This window comes from Ascidiella aspersa, chromosome 3 (genome assembly GCF_963924565.1).
Source record: "Ascidiella aspersa chromosome 3, kaAscAspe10.2, whole genome shotgun sequence".
NCBI classification, from domain to species: Eukaryota; Metazoa; Chordata; class Ascidiacea; order Phlebobranchia; family Ascidiidae; genus Ascidiella; species Ascidiella aspersa.
In genome coordinates, this window is record NC_139449.1 from 32,331,380 (window position 1) to 32,351,276 (window position 19,897).

A 19,897-nucleotide genomic window follows, 5' to 3' on the forward strand; every position below is an offset into this window, starting at 1 on the left:
TCGGTAACACAGATAGCTAATCCCTAACGCAATCACCGCGTATCTTAGTTATTTAGGACGACGGCTTTGTGCGTACAACAAACACTACGGTAAATCTAACTTAACAATTTGGTCGCAATACTAACAAGCCATGTTGTACTTCGCTGAAGCTCTTCGTCAAAAGCGTTTAGTGTTTTTCAAATGTAGGCTTAACTTATTTCTGTGGTCTGACAATATGCACGTTGAAAGTCGAGGTGATTACAGAACGGCGATCAACGTTTTTCGTTGTCTCCTATGAAGTATAGCCCCTACTATAGGACACGTTTACTGGTCTGGGGCTAACAATAAAGTTATAGGCTAGTTTTAAAAGTGCTCGTTTTCCTTTAGGAAAGTGGTTCCTAACCGTTTCGGAAGCGTAGGCCTACCACTAAGTGGCTTTTTACTGTCACTCTGTATAGCACCTTGTTTCAAATGAAACCGTTTTGTTAAAAATGAAAATGGCTGATATTTTATTGATGTTTATAAGCCAGAACACAAAAGTAGGAAAACTTATTACTTCTGAAAACATGACTTATGCCATTCTTTTCGGTAATCAGTAACATATTCTTTTGATTGTTATTTGACATGAATTTTCGTTTAATAAACAGCGTTTTCACAGGTGTGGATTAACACACTGGGGTTCGTTTGTAAAATAGCCATAATTCATCATGAAGAAGATTAAAAATGTTAAAAACACAAGAACAGCCGGTAAGTAAAATACTTTTCAACCATTTAAAAAATTGAAACGAGTTATTACTAAAATACTTTTATTAAAACTCTGCAACGAAGCTGCGTATTTAAATTATTTAAATAACACCGCAAAAATGCAAATAATTTAATGTTAGTTTTATATTTAAGTCTCCTCTGATCGAACTCCGCCTTTGCATGCCTACGCTGTCTCGCAAATTAACGTTTATCAATCTTCTTTGGTAAAATAAAAACATTTTTAAGCAATATATTGCTGTCAAAATTGAAAAAAACAATACAAATCGCACTTTTATCAGCGTTTGCAAAGTTGAAACCTTTTTGTTTGTCAGGTTCGAAATGCTTTTCCCTCCAAGCTTTAATGACGTCATCCTTCCTCTTCGTCATTTATCTGGCCCGAATTTGTCACGTAAGTCTTTTTTTCTCTGCTGGAAATAAACAAAATCGTATGCTACGTACTGACCCGTTTTTGGGAAAAGTCTATTTCTATACATCTGTTACCGTATAGCCCAGTGCTTTTCAACCTTTAAAAGTTCCATCCGGACTTTTTTATTTCGGAAAATTTCCATCCGCACGAAACAAGCCCAGTAAGTTTGCAACTTTTTATTTGTGAAACAACAATGAAAGGGTTTGTGTATTAAAATCGTGTGCCTAAGCCTTGACCTATATAAAATAGATAGCTTAAACTGCAATTGGTGATTAATGTATTGCACATAACGAAAAATAAAAATATGCACCATTTTCATCCGCACATTTATCCGCACCGCGTTTGTCATCCGCATTACAATTTTGTTCATCCGCACAAGTGCGTACCATCCCACGGGTTGAAAAGCACTGGTATAGGCTATTTGCTCCCATTGAAGGCATTTGTTGTCATTTACGTTTGTGGGCGAGGAGATTGTTTTTTAATTCAGACATTCAGTTTGCCACTGATTTCCAGATGTAGAATAAGAGAGATACATCTACTAACAAAGATGATGTTAATTGGTTTCTTCACAGGGCCTCTACCTGTCAATCCCCTCACCTACCATGCTATTTCTTGCCCAAAACGTGAACGGAACGGTTGCCTCTATATCACCTATATTTACAGGCAGAGCAGTGGGAGGTATGACCGGCGCCATTCTTGCTGGTTTGATCCTCAAAGCGGGAAACCCAATGATCACTCTGGGTAAGTTCGTACTGAACATTTACTCATAAAGACAAAACGTTTTCTAGTTATCTTCAGTTTGTTTGAAACCCGCAATCGTCTTGGTCTTCTTTACCTCTCAAACTCTACAATCGTAACAGTGCCGGTAATAAACGCATTTAACACAATAATTTATTTATATCATCTTTCATTTGTTAAAACTCGTTTCTGTGTTTGCATAGTTTAGTTCTCTGGAAAATTGTAACGGCAAAACAAGATGGTCAAAAACGGTTAAAAAACGTTTCAAATAAAAATTCGTTTTGAAGCTCAAAGGTAAATCTTTATTTGGTCTGAAACGCATTTTGTTGCGCCCCCATTTGCAAAAATCATGTACCCACTGTAAAACGAGTGGACAAATTTAAACACTAATCTTCGACCTTTAGTCTGCACAAATATAGCCCGACGAAATTTAAAATCTAATGTTATCCGTATAAATAATTTCGGACAACCTAGTTTTGCATTAAAGAGAAAGTAAATTCCTGCTTACTATGGTTTCAGGTATTGCCGTTTTCCTGTCTGGGGTTTTTATGTTCTTCATTCCCTTCGTAACGTCCACGACCATGTTGTTTCTACTTTTAACTGGCGCCGGACTGATGGCGGGTTATTTGGACGCAGGTAAGCAGAATACTAAACGAAAAACATATATTAAGTTACGCTCAATTGCCCATCCATCCCCGAAATCCTCATATAATCAATTTTCTGCTTAACCTTTTTTTTTTCTTTTCTGCTTAACCTTTTGCAGTTCACTTACTAGTAGTCTCACACTGCGAATCGCAGCTGTATTAGAGATTTTACTAAACAAAGACCCGCGGGCCAAATCCAGCCCTTATTTACTTGATTCCAAAATTCGCTGAATAAGATACGGCAACAAAATACTTAATTAACGAAAGTATGACGAATGCAAATCCAGGCTTAATTTTGATGACATTTTAAACTAAACATAAAAAAAACGTAAAATAAATACTTTTTTAAGTTTTCTTCGTTTAATAATAATAAAAACAAATGACAGTCGAAACAAATTAAATTCTTTTCGAAAAATAGTGATTGGTACCGCTGCTTCTCTATTATGTCTTTAGTAAGCCATTGTGTGTATAGTTATCTCTGCTGTGGCAACTTCTCTTAATTGACAACTTTGATCTCGTTTATAAGTTGTCGTCAGAAAGGTTGTGTCTGACTCCAGGCATGCAAGCTCTCTTGTTGAAGTTGTGGGGCGAAAAAGACTCAAGGCCTCACATTCAGACCTTCCACTTCATGTTCACCATCGGTGCAATTCTTGCACCTTTTCTGGGTGAGACCATGTTGATATGTGTCAAGGTTATGTTAAGGCCACTTTATTTTCGGTTAGATTTTTCATTTGTTTGTCGTTCGAAGTTATTCGATAGATTAGAAGAAAACTTTTTCTTGACTATTTTTTGTCAGTATATTAAATTCGATTCGACAATGCAAATTCATAGCCTTATTTCATTGAAGTTTACTTTTTCATTCAATTCGTTTCTTTTCAACAGCACGCCCTTTTCTTGTGATGGCAAGTGAAAACCACAACACGCAAATGATTTGTCCCGGGTTCGAAGCCAACCAAAGCAAAGCGGAATCCATGAACGACACAAGGTGAATTTAAGCTAAAGACCTCATCCTAATGTGGTGCAACATTGTGTCAAAGAAAACGAAACTATGTTTCCGTCGGTGTTATGTGTAAAAGGGGTTTGGTTTAGCAATGTCAACTCAAGACATTGGTGCCAATTCAAGACAGAAAGTTTCGCGATCTGATCGGATACCAAATGACGTCAGTACTATTGTCAACCGTGCAAATAAATAAGATTGACACGTTCCTAGTTATTTTTTCCAGATAATTAGGCGCAAATTTGCTGTTAACTTTTCATTTCCAGTTGTTAGCCTACTATTTTTGGATAAATAGATGTATAGCCTTCGAGGAGTTGGATATCAAATGTTGGCTAAAATTTCCATAATAATTTGCTATCGCATCGTCACCGAAACCACTCTGGCATCGGATTATTAGCGATACCGCTTGACATCGGCTATCGGTTCCGATCCGATATTACCGGACATACAAACATCATTTTCATGTTTTTTTTCCGTCGTGTGTTTTCCGTTAATTGCACGAGCGTTCAGTGGCATTCATCCTGACAAAGGCGGCTTGCATAGGTTGCCGGAACGGTGGTCAAGAATTAAAATTACAAGAGGAGCTGTTTTTTTATTTATATTACTATGCCTGGTAGCAACAGTTTATATACAGACACCATTGTATGGCCAAAACATTCCTTAAACTTTATTAAACCATAAGGATCTTTATTCCTGAAACATTGTTGTTTCTGTAGGTCAGTTGAGTCCGATGGTATCAGCCCTGTGTCGTACGCCTTCGTTATTGTTGCAGTCTTCATGGTGTCTGTGTCCTTGTGCTTCTTCTTCATGGCTGCCGTCCGGATTACCAAGAGGATTAAGAAGCACAGAAAGGGTGAATACACACTGCTGTGTAACTTTTTTTAAACCACGTTTTAGATCATTTGGCTTTACAATTGGTATTTTGCGCTTAGTTCTGTCTGTCATACTTAAATCGGATTCCGTCATAGTTTCTTCTACATTCAATAAAAATGCGTTGGATGTAAACCGGTTTCTACAGTGTTACTTCGCTGAATCAAACTTCCAGTTGAAGAACAAACGTCCATCTCACAACACCAGGACTGCTGAGTCAATGTAGGACAAGCAGAATCCGATTCCGGTTGAAGAAATTAAGCCGAGTTTGACCTCAGCTGAAAAATAATGTACAGCTGTGTCCCGAGTCCGCCCAAGAGCACTGTATACCAACCATCTTAGTATTTTAAATAGGTTGTATAATGAAATGGTTTCGGTTTCTACAAAATGAATGGTAAAATGTGGAGCAAAGTATAGTTTTTAACGTTTGCCTGCATATTTTTTAGATCTAAGCATTTATCTTACAAACGATGGATTGTATTCTAGAATAGCATCACTGTCTTGCTTTAAAACTTTTGTCCAAACTTCTTAATTGATGTAAAACCGTTTGACTATTCTTCAGGGGAGCAACGAGCTGTCGAGGAACGGCCTGAGGAACCGTTGAAGGACGTTTGGGTCTTGTTTCTCCTGGTGATGCTTTTCTACTTCTTCCTAATCGGAGGAGTCCATCCATACGCCGCCTACATCTTTTCCATTTGCGTTTGCTCCGAACTTCAATTTTCGGTGAAATTTAGGACTGTTAATTCGCATTGAACTAGTTGGTAACAGCATTTTAGTAATCGAATTATCGGAAAATCATCGAGGTTACCCTTAAATGTGTTAAACTGAAGAAACAACAATAAATAGAAATCGCTCTTCTGGTGTAAACGAAGTATAAACCTTTTTGCGTCAGTGGCACGTTTTGCGAACGTGTGTCCGTGAAAACATAAGCCTTGATAGGCCTACACCCTATTGCATTTTACTTGCGCTTGTGCTTTTATTAGTGTATTTTAACTGCTTTCTTTTCTATTTTGACCTGAACAAGCACGGTTATGCGGAAACTTGTAAAGATTTTAAAACAATATATCGTTAAACAGTGTCATCTGGTTTCCAGATTTAGAAATAAATAAACCCGGATATTAACAAGATTCGTTTCCGTCATCAAACTTGGCAGATTAAGGAGGTAGGGTGGTCACCAAAACACCAATGGTTCACACATCCAGAGAAAAAAAGTTCTCGTGTGGAACAATCTGACATGCAACTTCCAACACTGCTGCATCTTGCCTTTGCAGGAATCTGACGCCAGCTTGCTTAACTCTGTCTTATGGTTCGGTTACGCTGCTGGAAGGTTTACGGCAATCGCGGCTGCAAAGTTTCTCAAACCTAGCCTCATCATCACGGTCTGCCTTATCGGAGCATTTCTGTCCATGGTAGGCCCGCTCAAGCAAATTGTGTCTTTCATCTGAAGCATTCTGCACTACCTGTTTACTTGATAAGTGTTAGGTGTTAAAACTAATATTACTTTGGGGATCAATGTAACACGCGAACCCTGTATGTCAATTAAATAACCGGGACAGTGAGATTTAGAAAAATGATATTTATTTTTTTTTATTTGTAGTAAAGCATTCTGGCAATGATAAGTTGACCAATTTTTTTAGCATAGCTAAACAGGAAATATTGCGAGTAATGTGTTAATGCAATAAAAACGCATGAATACCTGATACTATAAAAAAATGAATACTTGTTACTACAAAGATATTTAGAATTTATTTGCTGGAAAACCTTTGTAAGCTATAGGTGGCAATTTTTTTTTCTAGGTTGTGATGAGCATTTCTGGCACTAGCAGTCACGTGATTCCCTGGCTGGTGACGTTTTTTTACGGCTACTTCGTTTCCATACTTTATCCAGCCGGTGTGTCGTGGATCTCCAGCATTACTAACATATCAGGTAATGCAAACAAGTCCTCCTAACAATATATATGAATTTGGCATATGGGTGTTTACGCTTTTAAGAAAAATATTCGACTCTTGTTATTTCGACTGAATCACGGTATAAAAACTGTAGTACCAACAGTAAAATTAATCGAATTTTTTGGTTCAACCGTGTAAGGTATGAGCTTAAAAATAAGAAACCAACATTTATGCAAATGTGGTTATTTAAGTGTTTCTAAACTATTTATGGATTGTGGTCCCCCCTCGTTTTACAAATATAAGTCACGGAACGCGACAATATTTGAAATAATATATGATCGTGGCTCACCGAGGACATCTCCATGTCTACCTATAGTGGGGCCGAATCCCCCGATTAAGACGTGGGCTAATCAGTTAAAATTCGAATCGTAGGTTTCATGTTTCCAAATGTCATATAAAATTGTTACATTCTAACATTTATTTAACCTTAATATACAGGCAAGTACATGTTTATCTTCAATATCGGAAATTCAATCGGATCGATGAGCATGACGCCGATAGGTGGCGTAATATTCCAACAACTGCCGCTAGGGGTCGTTTACACAAGTTCAGGTGAGAAAATAAACAGGCAAGAACCCTGTCTGATCTCAAGTTACTATTTTTGCTATTAGACAAGCTGGGAAAACGTAGAAGGGCTCACCACGCTGAAAGGCACAAGTTGGTTCCAACTAAGTCGATTAGACGCCTTACGATTCTGTAAGTCGTAAAACAACAACATGCGTAAGTGTCGCAGACTAGATCGGGAAACAATCCCCAAAGTAGCTGCTATGGATAGAAATGACTGTACTTTTTCGAGCAAGACGTTTATTGGACAGAACGATAATCAGTATACGGCAAATAACCATGCACACCAAGTGCTCGCACAAGGCTACTGCTTGTCTCTAACCAGCGAGATTGCAAACTGTGCTCAAAATGCGCCGGATTCTCTCCGTATCCACCCGACGAATAATACTAAAAACTGACACTGCGCAATAGCAAACGAAATCGACACAAATATATCGCAGCGCTAAGAAAAGGTAGGCTACAAAATTCACACGAAGTTCTACCCCTGAGGGAAACCTAGGCGGCGGGTAGCCGACCCGAACGGCAGTTCCCGCGGCCTAACACATTAGTTATGATTCAAAGGGTTACAATAATTCAATTTGTGACAGTAAGGATGTCCGGTACTTTGCATTCTGTTACGACACGGATATTTGGTATAATTTGTCCAAAAAGTATGGCCACCCGATCCAACATTAAAATACCTTATTACTATTTGTAAAACAAGCAAAATTATACAATTAAAGCGTGCAGAACGTTTTTTTCTATTTGGTGGGCAAAACTTATTTAGGGTTTTTTAAGGTTATCCGATGAGCTCGGACAAACCTAACAATGTGTCCCTTACTGCTTCATGCGTAAAAAAGTAATTCCCTTTTTTTCTTTAACAGCTTTCGTCTTCGGGAATATGATCGTATTCGCGATAATGGTGATCTACGTGAAACATTGTCGCCAAGTTAGAACTTGCAACGTGGACGAATCGACCCAGCTCGAATTGATCGAAATGAAATAGCTTCGGTTACTTTGTGTTATTCTTTACCTCAAGCACCTCCGAAAAAGGCCTTCTTAATTTTATCCATTTAAACAGTTTAAAGGCGTTTTTACCTATGTGCGAAATAATGCCATCTTTGTAAGGTAGCTTTTGTGTTGCGAGTAACACCTCTTCAATCTCTAACAAATTACACAAATGTGGTGTTAAAACGACAACTTCTTTATGACGCCAAGTTTCGATGTAACTTTGTGACGTCACATAATGGCGTAACTTTGTGACTTTATTTCTAACAAAAAAACTCTTTTTTCAGAAAAAATCGTTATGTTATTAAAGCAAATGTAGCTTTAAAAACGTCGTTAAAGTTATTGCATGGAAGTTTTGTGCGTGTTAATAACCTCGGAGGTTGCTCGATTGTATGTTGCTATAGGGAAACCTTTTTGTGTCTCCGTTTTACATTGATTTTTTCTGGGATCTCCATTCTTCTCGGCGCATCTACGCAAAAAACGACAGTCACAGCATTGCATCAAAAATATATATTAAGCTTGAAAAATTAGTGAACCCGCTCAATTCGAGCAATAATGCATAACAAACACCAATAACCGAAACGAATGACAATTGACTTATATAAACCGAGACAACAAATATGTATTCAATCAAAAACTTTCTTTAATTCAAGTCGTTTACGAAAAAGACCTAATTCAAGTCAAGCCATTCGTCTAAATGACTGGAGTCAAGCCATTTTTCCCGAAAGACTGAAGTCTAATTAAAGAATTTGAAAATACCAACTTTAGTTAAGTAATTGGCTTAGTCATTACGGAACTGAATTTAACATGCGCTCCTTATTAAAACGTATGCAGTTGTGTTGTGACCCTCATTCAACAATCGCATCCAAATGCTTAGCGAACAGTTCAAAATTGCTTTATAGTTTGTCGGGACTATTGCAATAATAATATAGTAGGCTAGCCGTTAACCGCAATCCGGAATTCCAGAACAAAGGACTTAAAACTAAAAAAGGACGCCCTTGCGTTGTATTGGCGGCGATTCACACGGCACTTTTTGTAACATATGTCTATTTATTTGAAATATCAAGGCAGCTGAATATTTAGACTCGGCGAAGTCAGACAACAAGTTGCAGTGTAACTTGCAACATGTTCACCAGTTTACATGACCGGTTAAATATTAATTGCCCACATTTAAGGCTGTAGAAATCTGACACATTTTATCCAGAAGTCGTTTGAATTCTACGATTCATTTCTAGTTTGCGCCGTTTTGTTTAACATTTCTTAAAAGTTTTGCAGCAGTAGATATTATTATAAGCGAAACCTATTTTCGGTACTGTCTTTCTCTACTGATACAACCGTACAGACTCATGTTATTATGTCGTTTGTCTTACTTCTCTACGGTATTATATAAGATAGATAATTCCGTTTTCTATATGTTGTAGCTTTATACGTCTTGTTGTGTGCCAACAATCCAAGTTACTTAAACAGCTGCACGAGATCACATTCACTGTGCATTCGTACCAGAGCAATCACGTATACAGAGACAAAGCGTACTGTTTCTGCATGTGGTTGGAGGTGGTAGTAAGACGTAATAAGAATATCAAAGCCCATACAGAAGTCGGTATCATTTTAAACGTTTCAAATACCTCGTTATGTTGAAGATAAGTAGTTATTCGAAACGTTGAAAGAGTTATTCGAAACGTTTAAAATGACACCTACTTCTGTATGGGCTTTAATATTATTATTACGTTTCTGCTTGTGTTTACCTGGAGTTGAAATTCCAACCACAGGCAAATAATAATGTACACAAGGAAACAAAATTTAGTTGTTTTTAATTTCATGTTAACCTCTGTTTATCTGTACAGGTATGTTATTAACAAGTTATTAAAATAGATAGCCTAAAAGTTCAATTATGGGAAAGAGTGAAGAAATGGACAACGTTGTCGTTAAAACAAATGAAACAGACGGTGAGTAATGTGAATAATTCATTTTAAGTAACATCAGAAGCTTTCGTTAAACACTCTTTTAGACTCAATTCATGATTGAATGAAAATGCACTATTTCCTATTTGTTGAGTCGTTATTAGATAAAAAAATTTCCCTCTTGACTTACCTCTAGCTGTTATCCTAACATACCTTCCAAGGTACAATACCTGTGTTGATCGTAAATTATGGTTGAAATTCCTATACTAATTTGGTATCGGATCGGCACTTATACCACCCTAGTATCGGACGAGTATAGATCAAATGGTTGGCATCGGGCATCGGCTCCGATCCGATATTAACAGACATGTCAGTGGTGGCTCTTCAATGAAAGAAAACTTTGAAAAACTATAGGGATTGTATGTCACAGTTGTCACGCCTATAAGCATTTCATGGACTTCATGACTGAAGTCATCGTGAAAATATATTAATTAAAAAAAGTCGTCGTATTGCTAGATGAATTTTTTTCAAACGTAGGAAAACTTTTGCTTAGAACCATCTTAAAAAATCCAATCATGTGAACTCAGGCAGCAACAACCAAATCCAACGGCGACATATGGTTTGTTAAACACTTGAAGGAATATAGGTATATTTTGCTGAAGTCATAAATTTCCTAAAGGCGAGCCAATCAATGTGCCGACTTTCCACATTATGCGGCAAGATAATGCAAAACAACAACGAACAACGCTCGTGAATTCTCCTAGTTAAATTTAGATTCTTTTTTTGTTATTTGCAAGGCTGGAAATGTTTCACCAGTGGATCTCTTTGGCCTTCATCCTTTCTTTTGGTTATATATCTGTCCAGGATTTGTCACGTAAGTTGTTCAACCTATTCGTTCCTCATAATTTTTTTATCTTTATTGCAAATTAACTAATTTCAGTCAATGCTAAGCAACTCGACCAAACGTTAAGTAAACAGTGTATTATACTTTAGTGTGACTGCCACAACTTTAGTTTCTAACTGTTACATTGGTTAACAATACGTTTTTTTCTTCGATTCCTTCCGATTTCTACATAAAATATATATATAAAATTGCCGTTAACTCATTTTTATAAACAGAAGAAAACTAATATTTACGTTGCAAATCACATGATTAAGGGAATGTTATATTTGCGTTAGATTTCTATTGGTAAAACTTTAAAAAAAAATTGGGTTGCGACGTTTCGCCGTAACAGTTATTACTTTAGCATAGTTTTCCTAATAACTTATTTCTTCACAGGGCATTTACCTGTCAATTCCCTCGCCTACCATGTTATTTCTTGCACAAAACGTGAACGGGACAGTTGCCTCCATATCACCTATATTTACAGGCAGAGCAGTGGGAGCCATGCTAGGAGCAATGCTTGCTGGCGTGCTACTGAGAGTCGGAAAACCAATGGTTACCCTAGGTAAGTTCGGGTAAACGATGAACTGAACGTTCACGGAGAATGAACTGAACGTGGACGGAGAATGAGTTAGCTAAGTTTCTCCATAAATATTTTTAAAGTTTCGCTGGAAAACGTAACTATTGTTTCAAACAAGTACCACGGAATTATTTCACCTTACATGATTTTACTTATTATTTTGCAGTCTTGTAATGACTTGACAATGACTTGACTAACGTGAAATTAAGTTACTGTTTTTAATTGACTTGACTTAAGTCTTTTGGGTAGATGACTTAACCTAAGCCTTATCATCAAGAATTTAAAATATTGCCTAAGTTTACTATAATTTTTCATTACAAAACTCGTTGCTCGCTATATGTAACGTTTTCGTTGTTTGTTGGTTAAAATAACGCCCCAGATCGGATAAGTCCAATTTTACAATATCTTTGGATGAAAATTACTTTCTAAAACAATGACTTGAACTTGACTTGCTAAAACTCGCAAATGACTTAGTACTAAATTCATTCGTAAATGACTCGACTTCAATTTAAACCATTTAAAAATGACTACACTGGAAGTTCAGCCATTCAAAAATCACTTGTTTACAACACTGTTATGTTGTTACTATTTTGTTGACGCAATAAATTCGTCTGGGAGAGAATGATTTTATTTTAAAGCCAATTGCCCCCTTTAAAAAGTCAGGCTCATATTTCTGCAAACTTGCTCTTACTCTAATGCTGTTCAATAAATTTTAGGTCTGGCGGTTTTCCTGTCTGGGGTTTTCATGTTCTTCATTCCCTTCGTAACGTCCACGACCATGTTGTTTCTACTTTTAACTGGCGCTGGACTGATGGCGGGTTATTTGGACGCAGGTAGGTTAAATACTGTAGATAAAAGCTATAATTTAACTTTCATACAATGAAGCAGTTTGTGAAATAGACCCTTCCTTTAAGCTATACCAGATTTGTAAAGAAATTGCCTGGGGTCACCTCAAGTAAATTTTACACCTTGACTTTTATATTTTACTTTGATTTAAAGACTGTGAAATAGATTTTATGAGGTTCGTTACAAATAGAATATGAGGTTTGTTTTTGAGATGTTGCGTGTAATCCCAGGCATGCAAGCTCTCCTTCTGCAGTTGTGGGGTGAAAAAGACTCAAGGCCCCACATCCAGGCTTTCCACTTCATGTTCACCATCGGCGCAATCCTTGCACCATTTCTGGGTGAGTTAAATTAGCGATCTAGGTGCTGTAGTTACGGGTAAGAAGGCGCTGGCTCTTAAGACAAGAACCGACGGCTGCTTAAGTCTCTTACACGTTCCTTGTAGATATCTAAGTCCAAAGGATAAGCCGCTAAAACAGCTGTCTTTAACTTCTTGAACTCTAGACAGAGTCACTTCACTCAGTTGATATTGCTCGTTGAGTATATACTTAAAATCTCAGAAACACACGATAAAATAACGCGGGGATTCAAGCCGCTATAGTCCATAAGACGCATCAAGTAGAATCAATTGTGAAACGCTAAAAGTACTCGGTTCTGTGATTGGTCACGCCTCAGTTAACGCCGGTCACGTGCATAATGCCGTCAAATTAAGTAATGTAGGCTATAATGCTTGACAAACGTTACATCCAAAGTATAGCCTACAGTTATTAACTATTTTGTACAATGTTTTCCATTATGGTGGCACAGGTTTATTTTGAAGTTATTGACACGAAGCTTAAAGAAGATTGCGTTAATTGGTTTCAGTTGACGAAACGTTCAGCTTGGAAGTATAGCCTACTTGACGCATTCAGGTCTTAGAAATAACAGCCCTATATTATCTCCAATTAGGAATTCGATTAGGCCTACGTATAAATACAATGGACATATTGCAAAGCTGTATAAACAAATCTCACTCACTTGTAATTTGGTAGGAGAAAGTCTGAGTCTAAATCTAGAAAGAGTCGGTGCTAACCTAGTCAGTGCTAGGCATTGGATACACAGAAAAGGTGAAAATATTCTTAAAGGCGCCTTAATGCTAAAAGCTTCTTGGCAAAACAGACTATAACATCAGAAGAGATTAAAAAAATTGTTTCGCGTTTAAAGTGGGTAAAGTTAAAACTGCATTTAGGTTGTTGAAAACTACGTGAGGGAAGACACTCCCCCCTCCCCCTACACACACAAAAAAACTGCTCACATTGTATTTCCGTTACCAGCTCGCCCGTTTCTTGTGATGGCAAGCGAGAAAACCAACACTAAGAAGATTTGTCCCGGGTTCGAATCCAACCAAAGTCAGTCGGAGTCGGTGAACAATACAAAGTGAGCTTAAACCAACTAGTAATTTGACCTATAGAACACCCAATTGGCACTGTATTTTAAGGGTACAAAAAGTGGCATACGATATTATTTTTGAACTATTTTTTCTTGCAGGTCATTCGAATCTCAGGGCATCAATCCTGTGTCGTACGCTTTCGTGATTACTGCAATTTTCATGGTGTCCGTATCCCTGTGCTTCTTTTCCATGGCTGCTATCAAAATTACGAAAAAGATCAAAAAGCAAAGAAAAGGTAGAATTACAACCAAGAATCGCTTTAAGTTTGATTCCGTTATACTTTTTATGACGTCTATGTGCGCATAGAAATTAGCCTGTGATAACAGGGGGGAAACTTCTCATGAAATTAAAGTGAATTTGCATGCTTGTACTAAAATACCAAATGTAAGCTAAATAACATATCAAAGGGTATTCGGCAAAATATACTTCGAGCCTTGGGTTTTCGAGTTGCTAGTTCATGTCGGCTTTATGACTCCAGTTGTGTCTATATAATTTTGTTAAGTTATTGACAGTGTTGTAAACAAGTCATTTTGAAATAACTTAAGTCCCAGTCAAGTCATTTGAAAAATAACTTAAGTCCAATTCAAGTCTTTTGCGAAAATAACAAGTCAAGTCCCAGTCCAAGTCATCGGTTGCACAAGTCAAGTCCCAGTCAAGTCATTATGAGAGCAAGTCAATTTCAAGTCATGTCATTGACATAAAAGTAAATTGTTAAACTATTGAAATTGGTAAAATTGTCCGATCATAAGCAACAATTTAACTAAAAAACCAACACAAACGCAATATACAGCACTTAAAGTGTTTAATGTGCAAAACTTAAAATGAATTTTAATAAAAAACACTTAATTTAATCCCAAGTTATTTGACATAATGACTTAAGTCAAGTCAAGTCATTTTGGTCAAAAGACTTAAGTCAAGTCAAGTAATTTGAAAACAGTGATTTAAGCGCACTTAAGTCAAGTCAATGACTTAAGTCATTACAACACTGGTTATTGACGGACGCCTCTCATAGCACTGGTGTTTACACGGAGGTGTTGATAGTTGACACTGTTACCAGGACTAGGTAAGCCCATTTTATGTGCAACTGAGATATGGAAGGCGTATGAATATATACTGTCAACATACTCTTTAGAAGAAATAGACTACTTGCAAACGCTAAGCGTACAATTATAACAGTGGGTGTATTTTTTTAAGTTAGTCGACCTAACCTGAGTATAGCAAATTCATTAAGATCGTTGGTTTAAACTTACAACAGGCAGGATGTTTCTAGCCTTACCTTGCTTGTACAACATTCCTAAATAATAACGGTCCATGGCACCGGGTATTATTTTGTGATCTACATAACTGGACGCTTACAAAAAAAAAGCAGTAAAGGAAAGTTCGAAACTCATTCAGGACCAGAGAAGCTATGTTTTTTGATTAATTTAACTGAATTTTGTGACAGTCTAAGTATGTATCTAACAAACAAAATATTTCAATCTAGAATAGCATTACTCTCTACTTTTGACATAATACCAATAAAAGTTTTGTCCAAATTTCCAAATTGGAGTAAAACCGTTGGACTATTTTTCAGGGGAGCAACGTGCCGTTGAGGAACGGCCAGAGGAACCGTTGAAGAACGTTTGGGTCTTGTTCCTCCTGGTGATGCTCTTCTACTTTTTCCTGGTCGGAGGAGTTCATCCCTACGCTTCCTACATTTTCTCCATTTGCGTTTGCTCCAAACTTCAATTTTCGGTAAAAATCAAAACTTTTCGGTGACTTCATAGGCTAAAGGAGTGTTTGTGTGAAGAATAAGTCTGACATATTGCAGAGACGCGGAACCATAATTGTTTTTTTACCCGCAGCGACAAATCATGATACATTATTAGTTTTGCTACTGAATTTGTATTGTGGATATACTGGTGTAAATAGTAACACCATTTTAGCATGATTCCAGTTCCATATATAATGGATAGATTGTCTTTAATATGTTGCACTTTCTGTACCCAGAAAACTTACGTGATTACAATAGTTTTAAAACACAATTTTCAAAAAGTTGATTTTGAGAATAATTTTTGAAGCGTCTTTTAAGCATCGTGGTTAAATTAAGTTAGTATTGAGTATTATGCACCTGGACGAACTTCTAATGTAGCTTTAAAAAAACTCCTAATCAGATGCTTGATGTTACTATTTAGTTTAAGTTCCAAGCTTCTAAAGTGATTGAGTCTAAGATGATTCAACTTACAGGAATCCGACGCCAGTTTGCTTAACTCAGTCTTTTGGATCGGTTACTCCGCTGGAAGACTCACGGGAATCGCAGCCGCAAAGTTTCTCAAGCCTAGCCTTATTATCGCAATCTGCCTGATCGGAGCACTTCTTTCAATGGTAAGCCTGATTACAAAAATGTAACTTAGCTCTAAACCACTTTGAATCACTAACATGAGTCATTATAAGAACTGCAAGTCCAATCTCAGAATTAGCGATACTTAATCGCATCAATGTAATACTTGCTTGAATGTATATGAAGTGTATATATTCTACAGGGGCATTATAGGAGCTGTATATATATATATATATTCTACTGGTGCTTTAACAGAGTTGCTATTTTCTGATTGTAAAAATCTAAATCAACATGTATGTCATACCTCAGATAAATCACTAAAAGTTAACTTACTAGTGTTGTAAACGAGAGATTTTGAAATGACGTAAGTCCAAGTCCAGTCGTTTCAATAAATAACAAGTCAAGTCCCAGTCCAAGTCATCAATTGCCCAAGTCATGTCCCAGTCAAGTAATAATTATAGCAATATACTCCAAGTCACGTTATTGTCAAACATATGAAACGTAAAATAGAAACCTGTCCGATTATGAGCAATAACTCGAGTAACACCTATTAAAATCACAACACATAGCAAGCAAATCGTTTTATATGCAAAAATTGAAATAAATAGCATAATTTTATTAAAAAAAAGTCGTTTAAAAAAAGTAACTCAAGTGCACTTAAATTAAGTCAAGTCATTTACTCAAGTCTTTACGACACTGTTGTATACAAAAATCAAATGTTGCTTCTAGGTTGTGATGAGCATTTCTGGCACCAGCAGTCACGTCGTTCCATGGCTTGTGACGTTTTTATACGGCTACTTCGTTTCCATACTTTACCCAGCTTGCGTGTCGTGGACTTCCAGGATAACTAACGTCTCAGGTGCAAATTGATAATCACACCCCAAAATATATATTACAACAAATTACCTCAAGGTGATTAATTAAAATCAGTTGATTCCCAAAAATCTAGCATTTAATGAGCTTCGAACTATAACGACCTCGGAAACCTAAAAGCGTTCCCAGCTAGTGGGTCGCGAAGCACTTCTAACAATTTTTTATTAGATCTCGTGTATTTTGCATTATCATTACGTAACGTTATCTTCAGTAGAAAGAGAGTGGCCCAAATAATAGATAATCATTCTTTTGTCTATTATTTGGGCCACTCTCTTTCTACTGAAGATAATGAAAAGATCCGTGTTTAGTGTTCCTAATTACGTAACGTTTATGCAAGAATGTAACAAATACGTAAAAATTAGATGTGTTGTGTCGCTTTAACTATTTCAGTATACGTATACGTCAGTAGTAAAGACGCGGGATTTATGTAACTGTTAATCTTTTTTGCAATTGGTTGCATTTTAAATTATTGCTAAACAATTTGGTCATAGCTCATTGTGGGTCGCACAATGAAACTTGCATTAAAAGTGGGTCGCGAACTGAAAAAGATTGGGAAGCACTGGTCTATACGGACTGAGCTATAGGCCTACAAAGTCTGGAACAAACATATACCCCTCTATGGCCTCTTTTGATAAATAAATGATTCGACTGGGGTCTACACCGTGATCACGAGGCCAATAGGCCAAGACAAGGGGCCATGCACTTCGGCTTGACTGACACTCTATTTTAAATTCGCGCAAAACCCTATACAATAATTAATTAGTGTACCTATACTTTTGGCTTGTTAAACGTCTACTTTTTTAATAAACATATAAATTAATAAAATGATGCTATAAACAAAGGGTTTCTCATTAAATATACATTCCAGCGAAATTATCTGCAAAAAGTGTAATAAACCAGTTTGATTACAACATAGTTAAATTAGGGTTTGGGTGCAATATCAAGCTATTTAATTACGGCAATACAACAAGTCCTGCTAGCCTACATGTTTAGAATCTTTCGATCGGTAAAGTCGTAAAGTAAGGGTCTTGTAGGTTTAATATAGTCTTAAGCATTGATGTCCGATAATATTGGATCGGAGTCGATACCCGATGCCACCTGACAGTATCGGTTCTAACTCGATATCCTCGTGTGGTATCGTTGCCCATCCGATGCGCATATTGGTAAATTATAACCATGTTTTATAATCCTACGTAGAGTTTTTGCCTTTGAAAACGTAAATTTCTAAGTTAATATTACATTCAAAAATCGAAATGAATTGCGATACTTTTTGCCAAAAATATCGGATATCGGAATGAGATTCCAAGTATCGGACAACCCTTATTTTAAGTACTTAACATTCGACAGGCAAGTACTTGTTCATCTTCAACTTTGGAAACGCAATTGGGTCGATGAGTATGGTGCCGGTAGGTGGCGTAATATTCCAACAACTTCCGCTAGGGGTCGTTTACAGCAGTACAGGTGAGAAAATCACTTCTTTATTTTACTATACAAAACAACAAAGGTTCCTGGCAATAAATTACAAAGCCGAAAAGGTCGAGTAGATTGACATGTCTTGATTAAGACGTTTCGATACGATTAACTGAAGATAATACAAGCTCGTATCGAAACGTCTTTATCTAGATCAGGGGTTCTTAAACAGGGTTAAAAAACTTTTTTTTTTTTAGACTCCATTTCACTTTTACATGTTTTAGACCGCAATCAACAGATTTATGAAGTCTATTTTTACTGTGACGTCAATTTTTAAAATCCTTTTTTGAATTTTTTATGCCTATTGTGGCCCACGCAAACCAAAAATGTATTTTAGGGACCCGCGGTAAAAAAAGTTTATGAACCCCTAATCTAGATGATGTCTATCTACTCGACCCTTTTGGCTTTGCAATTCATTATCCAGCTACATTAGAGATCCGTGCATAGTGTACCCAACAATAGGGTGTATCTTTATAGAATCGAAAACCATCGGCGGCAGGTTTTAGCCAGTCGATCACTGCTCCGCTGACGCGTATATTAACAAGTAAAACTCATAGTTAAAAACATGAGTAAAAACAGGATCAGACGTTTTGTTTAAAGGAAAATATATTTCGCCAAAGTGGCATCATCAGTTCCTGTAAGAGTACAAATAAATAAATAAAATCAGAGCGCAGCCATCAACAAACCAATAAAAGTAAACAATAAAATATTAAAACATGATAATAGACTAAAACGCAATGAAAAGCACTACAGCCTCGCAGGCAACACGACTGGGATAAATGAGTAGGCGACGCAAATAAGTGGAGGAAGGGGAAAAAATACATATGATCTCGCACTGCTTTTTTCATTGCGTTTTTAGTTTTAATATTTTATTGTTTACTTTTATTGGTTTGTTGATGGCTGCGCTCTGATTTTATTTATTTATTTATTTGTACTCTTACAGGAACTGATGATGCCACTTTGGCGAAATATATTTTCCTTTAAACAAAACGTCTGATTCTGTTTTTACTCATGTTTTTAACTATGAGTTTTACTTGTTAGTGTACCCAACAAACGTTCTTTTGTTATATATTTCTCAACAAGAAATAATTTTCGTGCGCAAAATACCGCATACAACATCAATCGATGAACATAAAAACGAACGTTTAATTTCCACCTCCATACAAACAGGTCCTGAAATATAACATCTGAGTTGTGCTTCATCAACCTTTAATCGCCGTTTATTGTTTTCGTTGGTTATCGCATTTTTATTTCCTTTTTGTCGTTTTACTTTGCGTGGTGTTGAGCATGAGGTTGTTTCATTCCCCGAAAAAGGCAACCTGCATACGTATCCGAAACGTGGTTAAAAAATAAGTCCCGGAAGAGCTTCTTTAGTATCAACCGATACCCTAATTTAGTTCCTTGCTCTATTTAGGCGCGTTTTATACCAAAATACACGTTGTTTTGGAACAACAGAATTATAAAGAAAGTTGCCTATCGTCATGTGTGTTGCATAAAAACATACTTGCTCTAACATTACTCTCAAAAACAGCCTTCGTCTTTGCAACGATGATCGTCTTCGTAATTATGGTGGTCTACGCGAAACAACGTCGCCAGAAGAGATCAGTTAAAAAAGAGGAGAATTCGACTCCACTCAAATTACTACAAGCGAATTAGTTGCATTGTACCAGTATTTGTAAACACCACAGCACTGTTTCTT

General features: G+C 36.8%; 2 protein-coding genes across 2 annotated transcripts; both read left to right on the plus strand.

Moving 5' to 3' along the window:
- Nucleotides 1-686: 686 nt before the first annotated feature.
- LOC146162515 (sodium-dependent glucose transporter 1B-like) lies at nucleotides 687-7,897 on the plus strand. Its single transcript, XM_083385219.1, has 12 exons — nucleotides 687-726; nucleotides 1,056-1,132; nucleotides 1,723-1,891; nucleotides 2,408-2,524; nucleotides 3,090-3,197; nucleotides 3,415-3,517; nucleotides 4,246-4,382; nucleotides 4,962-5,122; nucleotides 5,671-5,808; nucleotides 6,196-6,325; nucleotides 6,787-6,900; nucleotides 7,776-7,897. The coding sequence occupies exons 1-12, from the start codon at nucleotides 687-689 to the stop codon at nucleotides 7,895-7,897; spliced, it is 1,416 nt and encodes a 471-aa protein (XP_083241345.1).
- Nucleotides 7,898-9,790: 1,893 nt separating this feature from the next.
- On the plus strand, nucleotides 9,791-19,854 carry LOC146162516 (sodium-dependent glucose transporter 1B-like). Its single transcript, XM_083385220.1, has 12 exons — nucleotides 9,791-9,845; nucleotides 10,598-10,674; nucleotides 11,080-11,248; nucleotides 11,980-12,096; nucleotides 12,340-12,447; nucleotides 13,420-13,522; nucleotides 13,634-13,770; nucleotides 15,109-15,269; nucleotides 15,762-15,899; nucleotides 16,585-16,714; nucleotides 18,076-18,189; nucleotides 19,730-19,854. Exons 1-12 carry the CDS (start codon nucleotides 9,791-9,793, stop codon nucleotides 19,852-19,854), a joined length of 1,434 nt encoding a protein of 477 aa, XP_083241346.1.
- Nucleotides 19,855-19,897: the final 43 nt, after the last annotated feature.

Excerpts from the sequence above, each read along its gene's own strand:
- LOC146162515 (XM_083385219.1), top strand. The coding sequence starts at position 687 with ATGAAGAAGATTAAAAATGTTAAAAACACAAGAACAGCCG. Across the intron at positions 3,518-4,245 it reads GAATCCATGAACGACACAAG|GTCAGTTGAGTCCGATGGTA; the intron begins GTGAATTTAAGC and ends TTGTTTCTGTAG. Across the intron at positions 5,123-5,670 it reads GCTCCGAACTTCAATTTTCG|GAATCTGACGCCAGCTTGCT; the intron begins GTGAAATTTAGG and ends TTGCCTTTGCAG.
- LOC146162516 (XM_083385220.1), top strand. The coding sequence starts at position 9,791 with ATGGGAAAGAGTGAAGAAATGGACAACGTTGTCGTTAAAACAAATGAA. Across the intron at positions 16,715-18,075 it reads CAGGATAACTAACGTCTCAG|GCAAGTACTTGTTCATCTTC; the intron begins GTGCAAATTGAT and ends AACATTCGACAG. Across the intron at positions 18,190-19,729 it reads GGTCGTTTACAGCAGTACAG|CCTTCGTCTTTGCAACGATG; the intron begins GTGAGAAAATCA and ends TCTCAAAAACAG.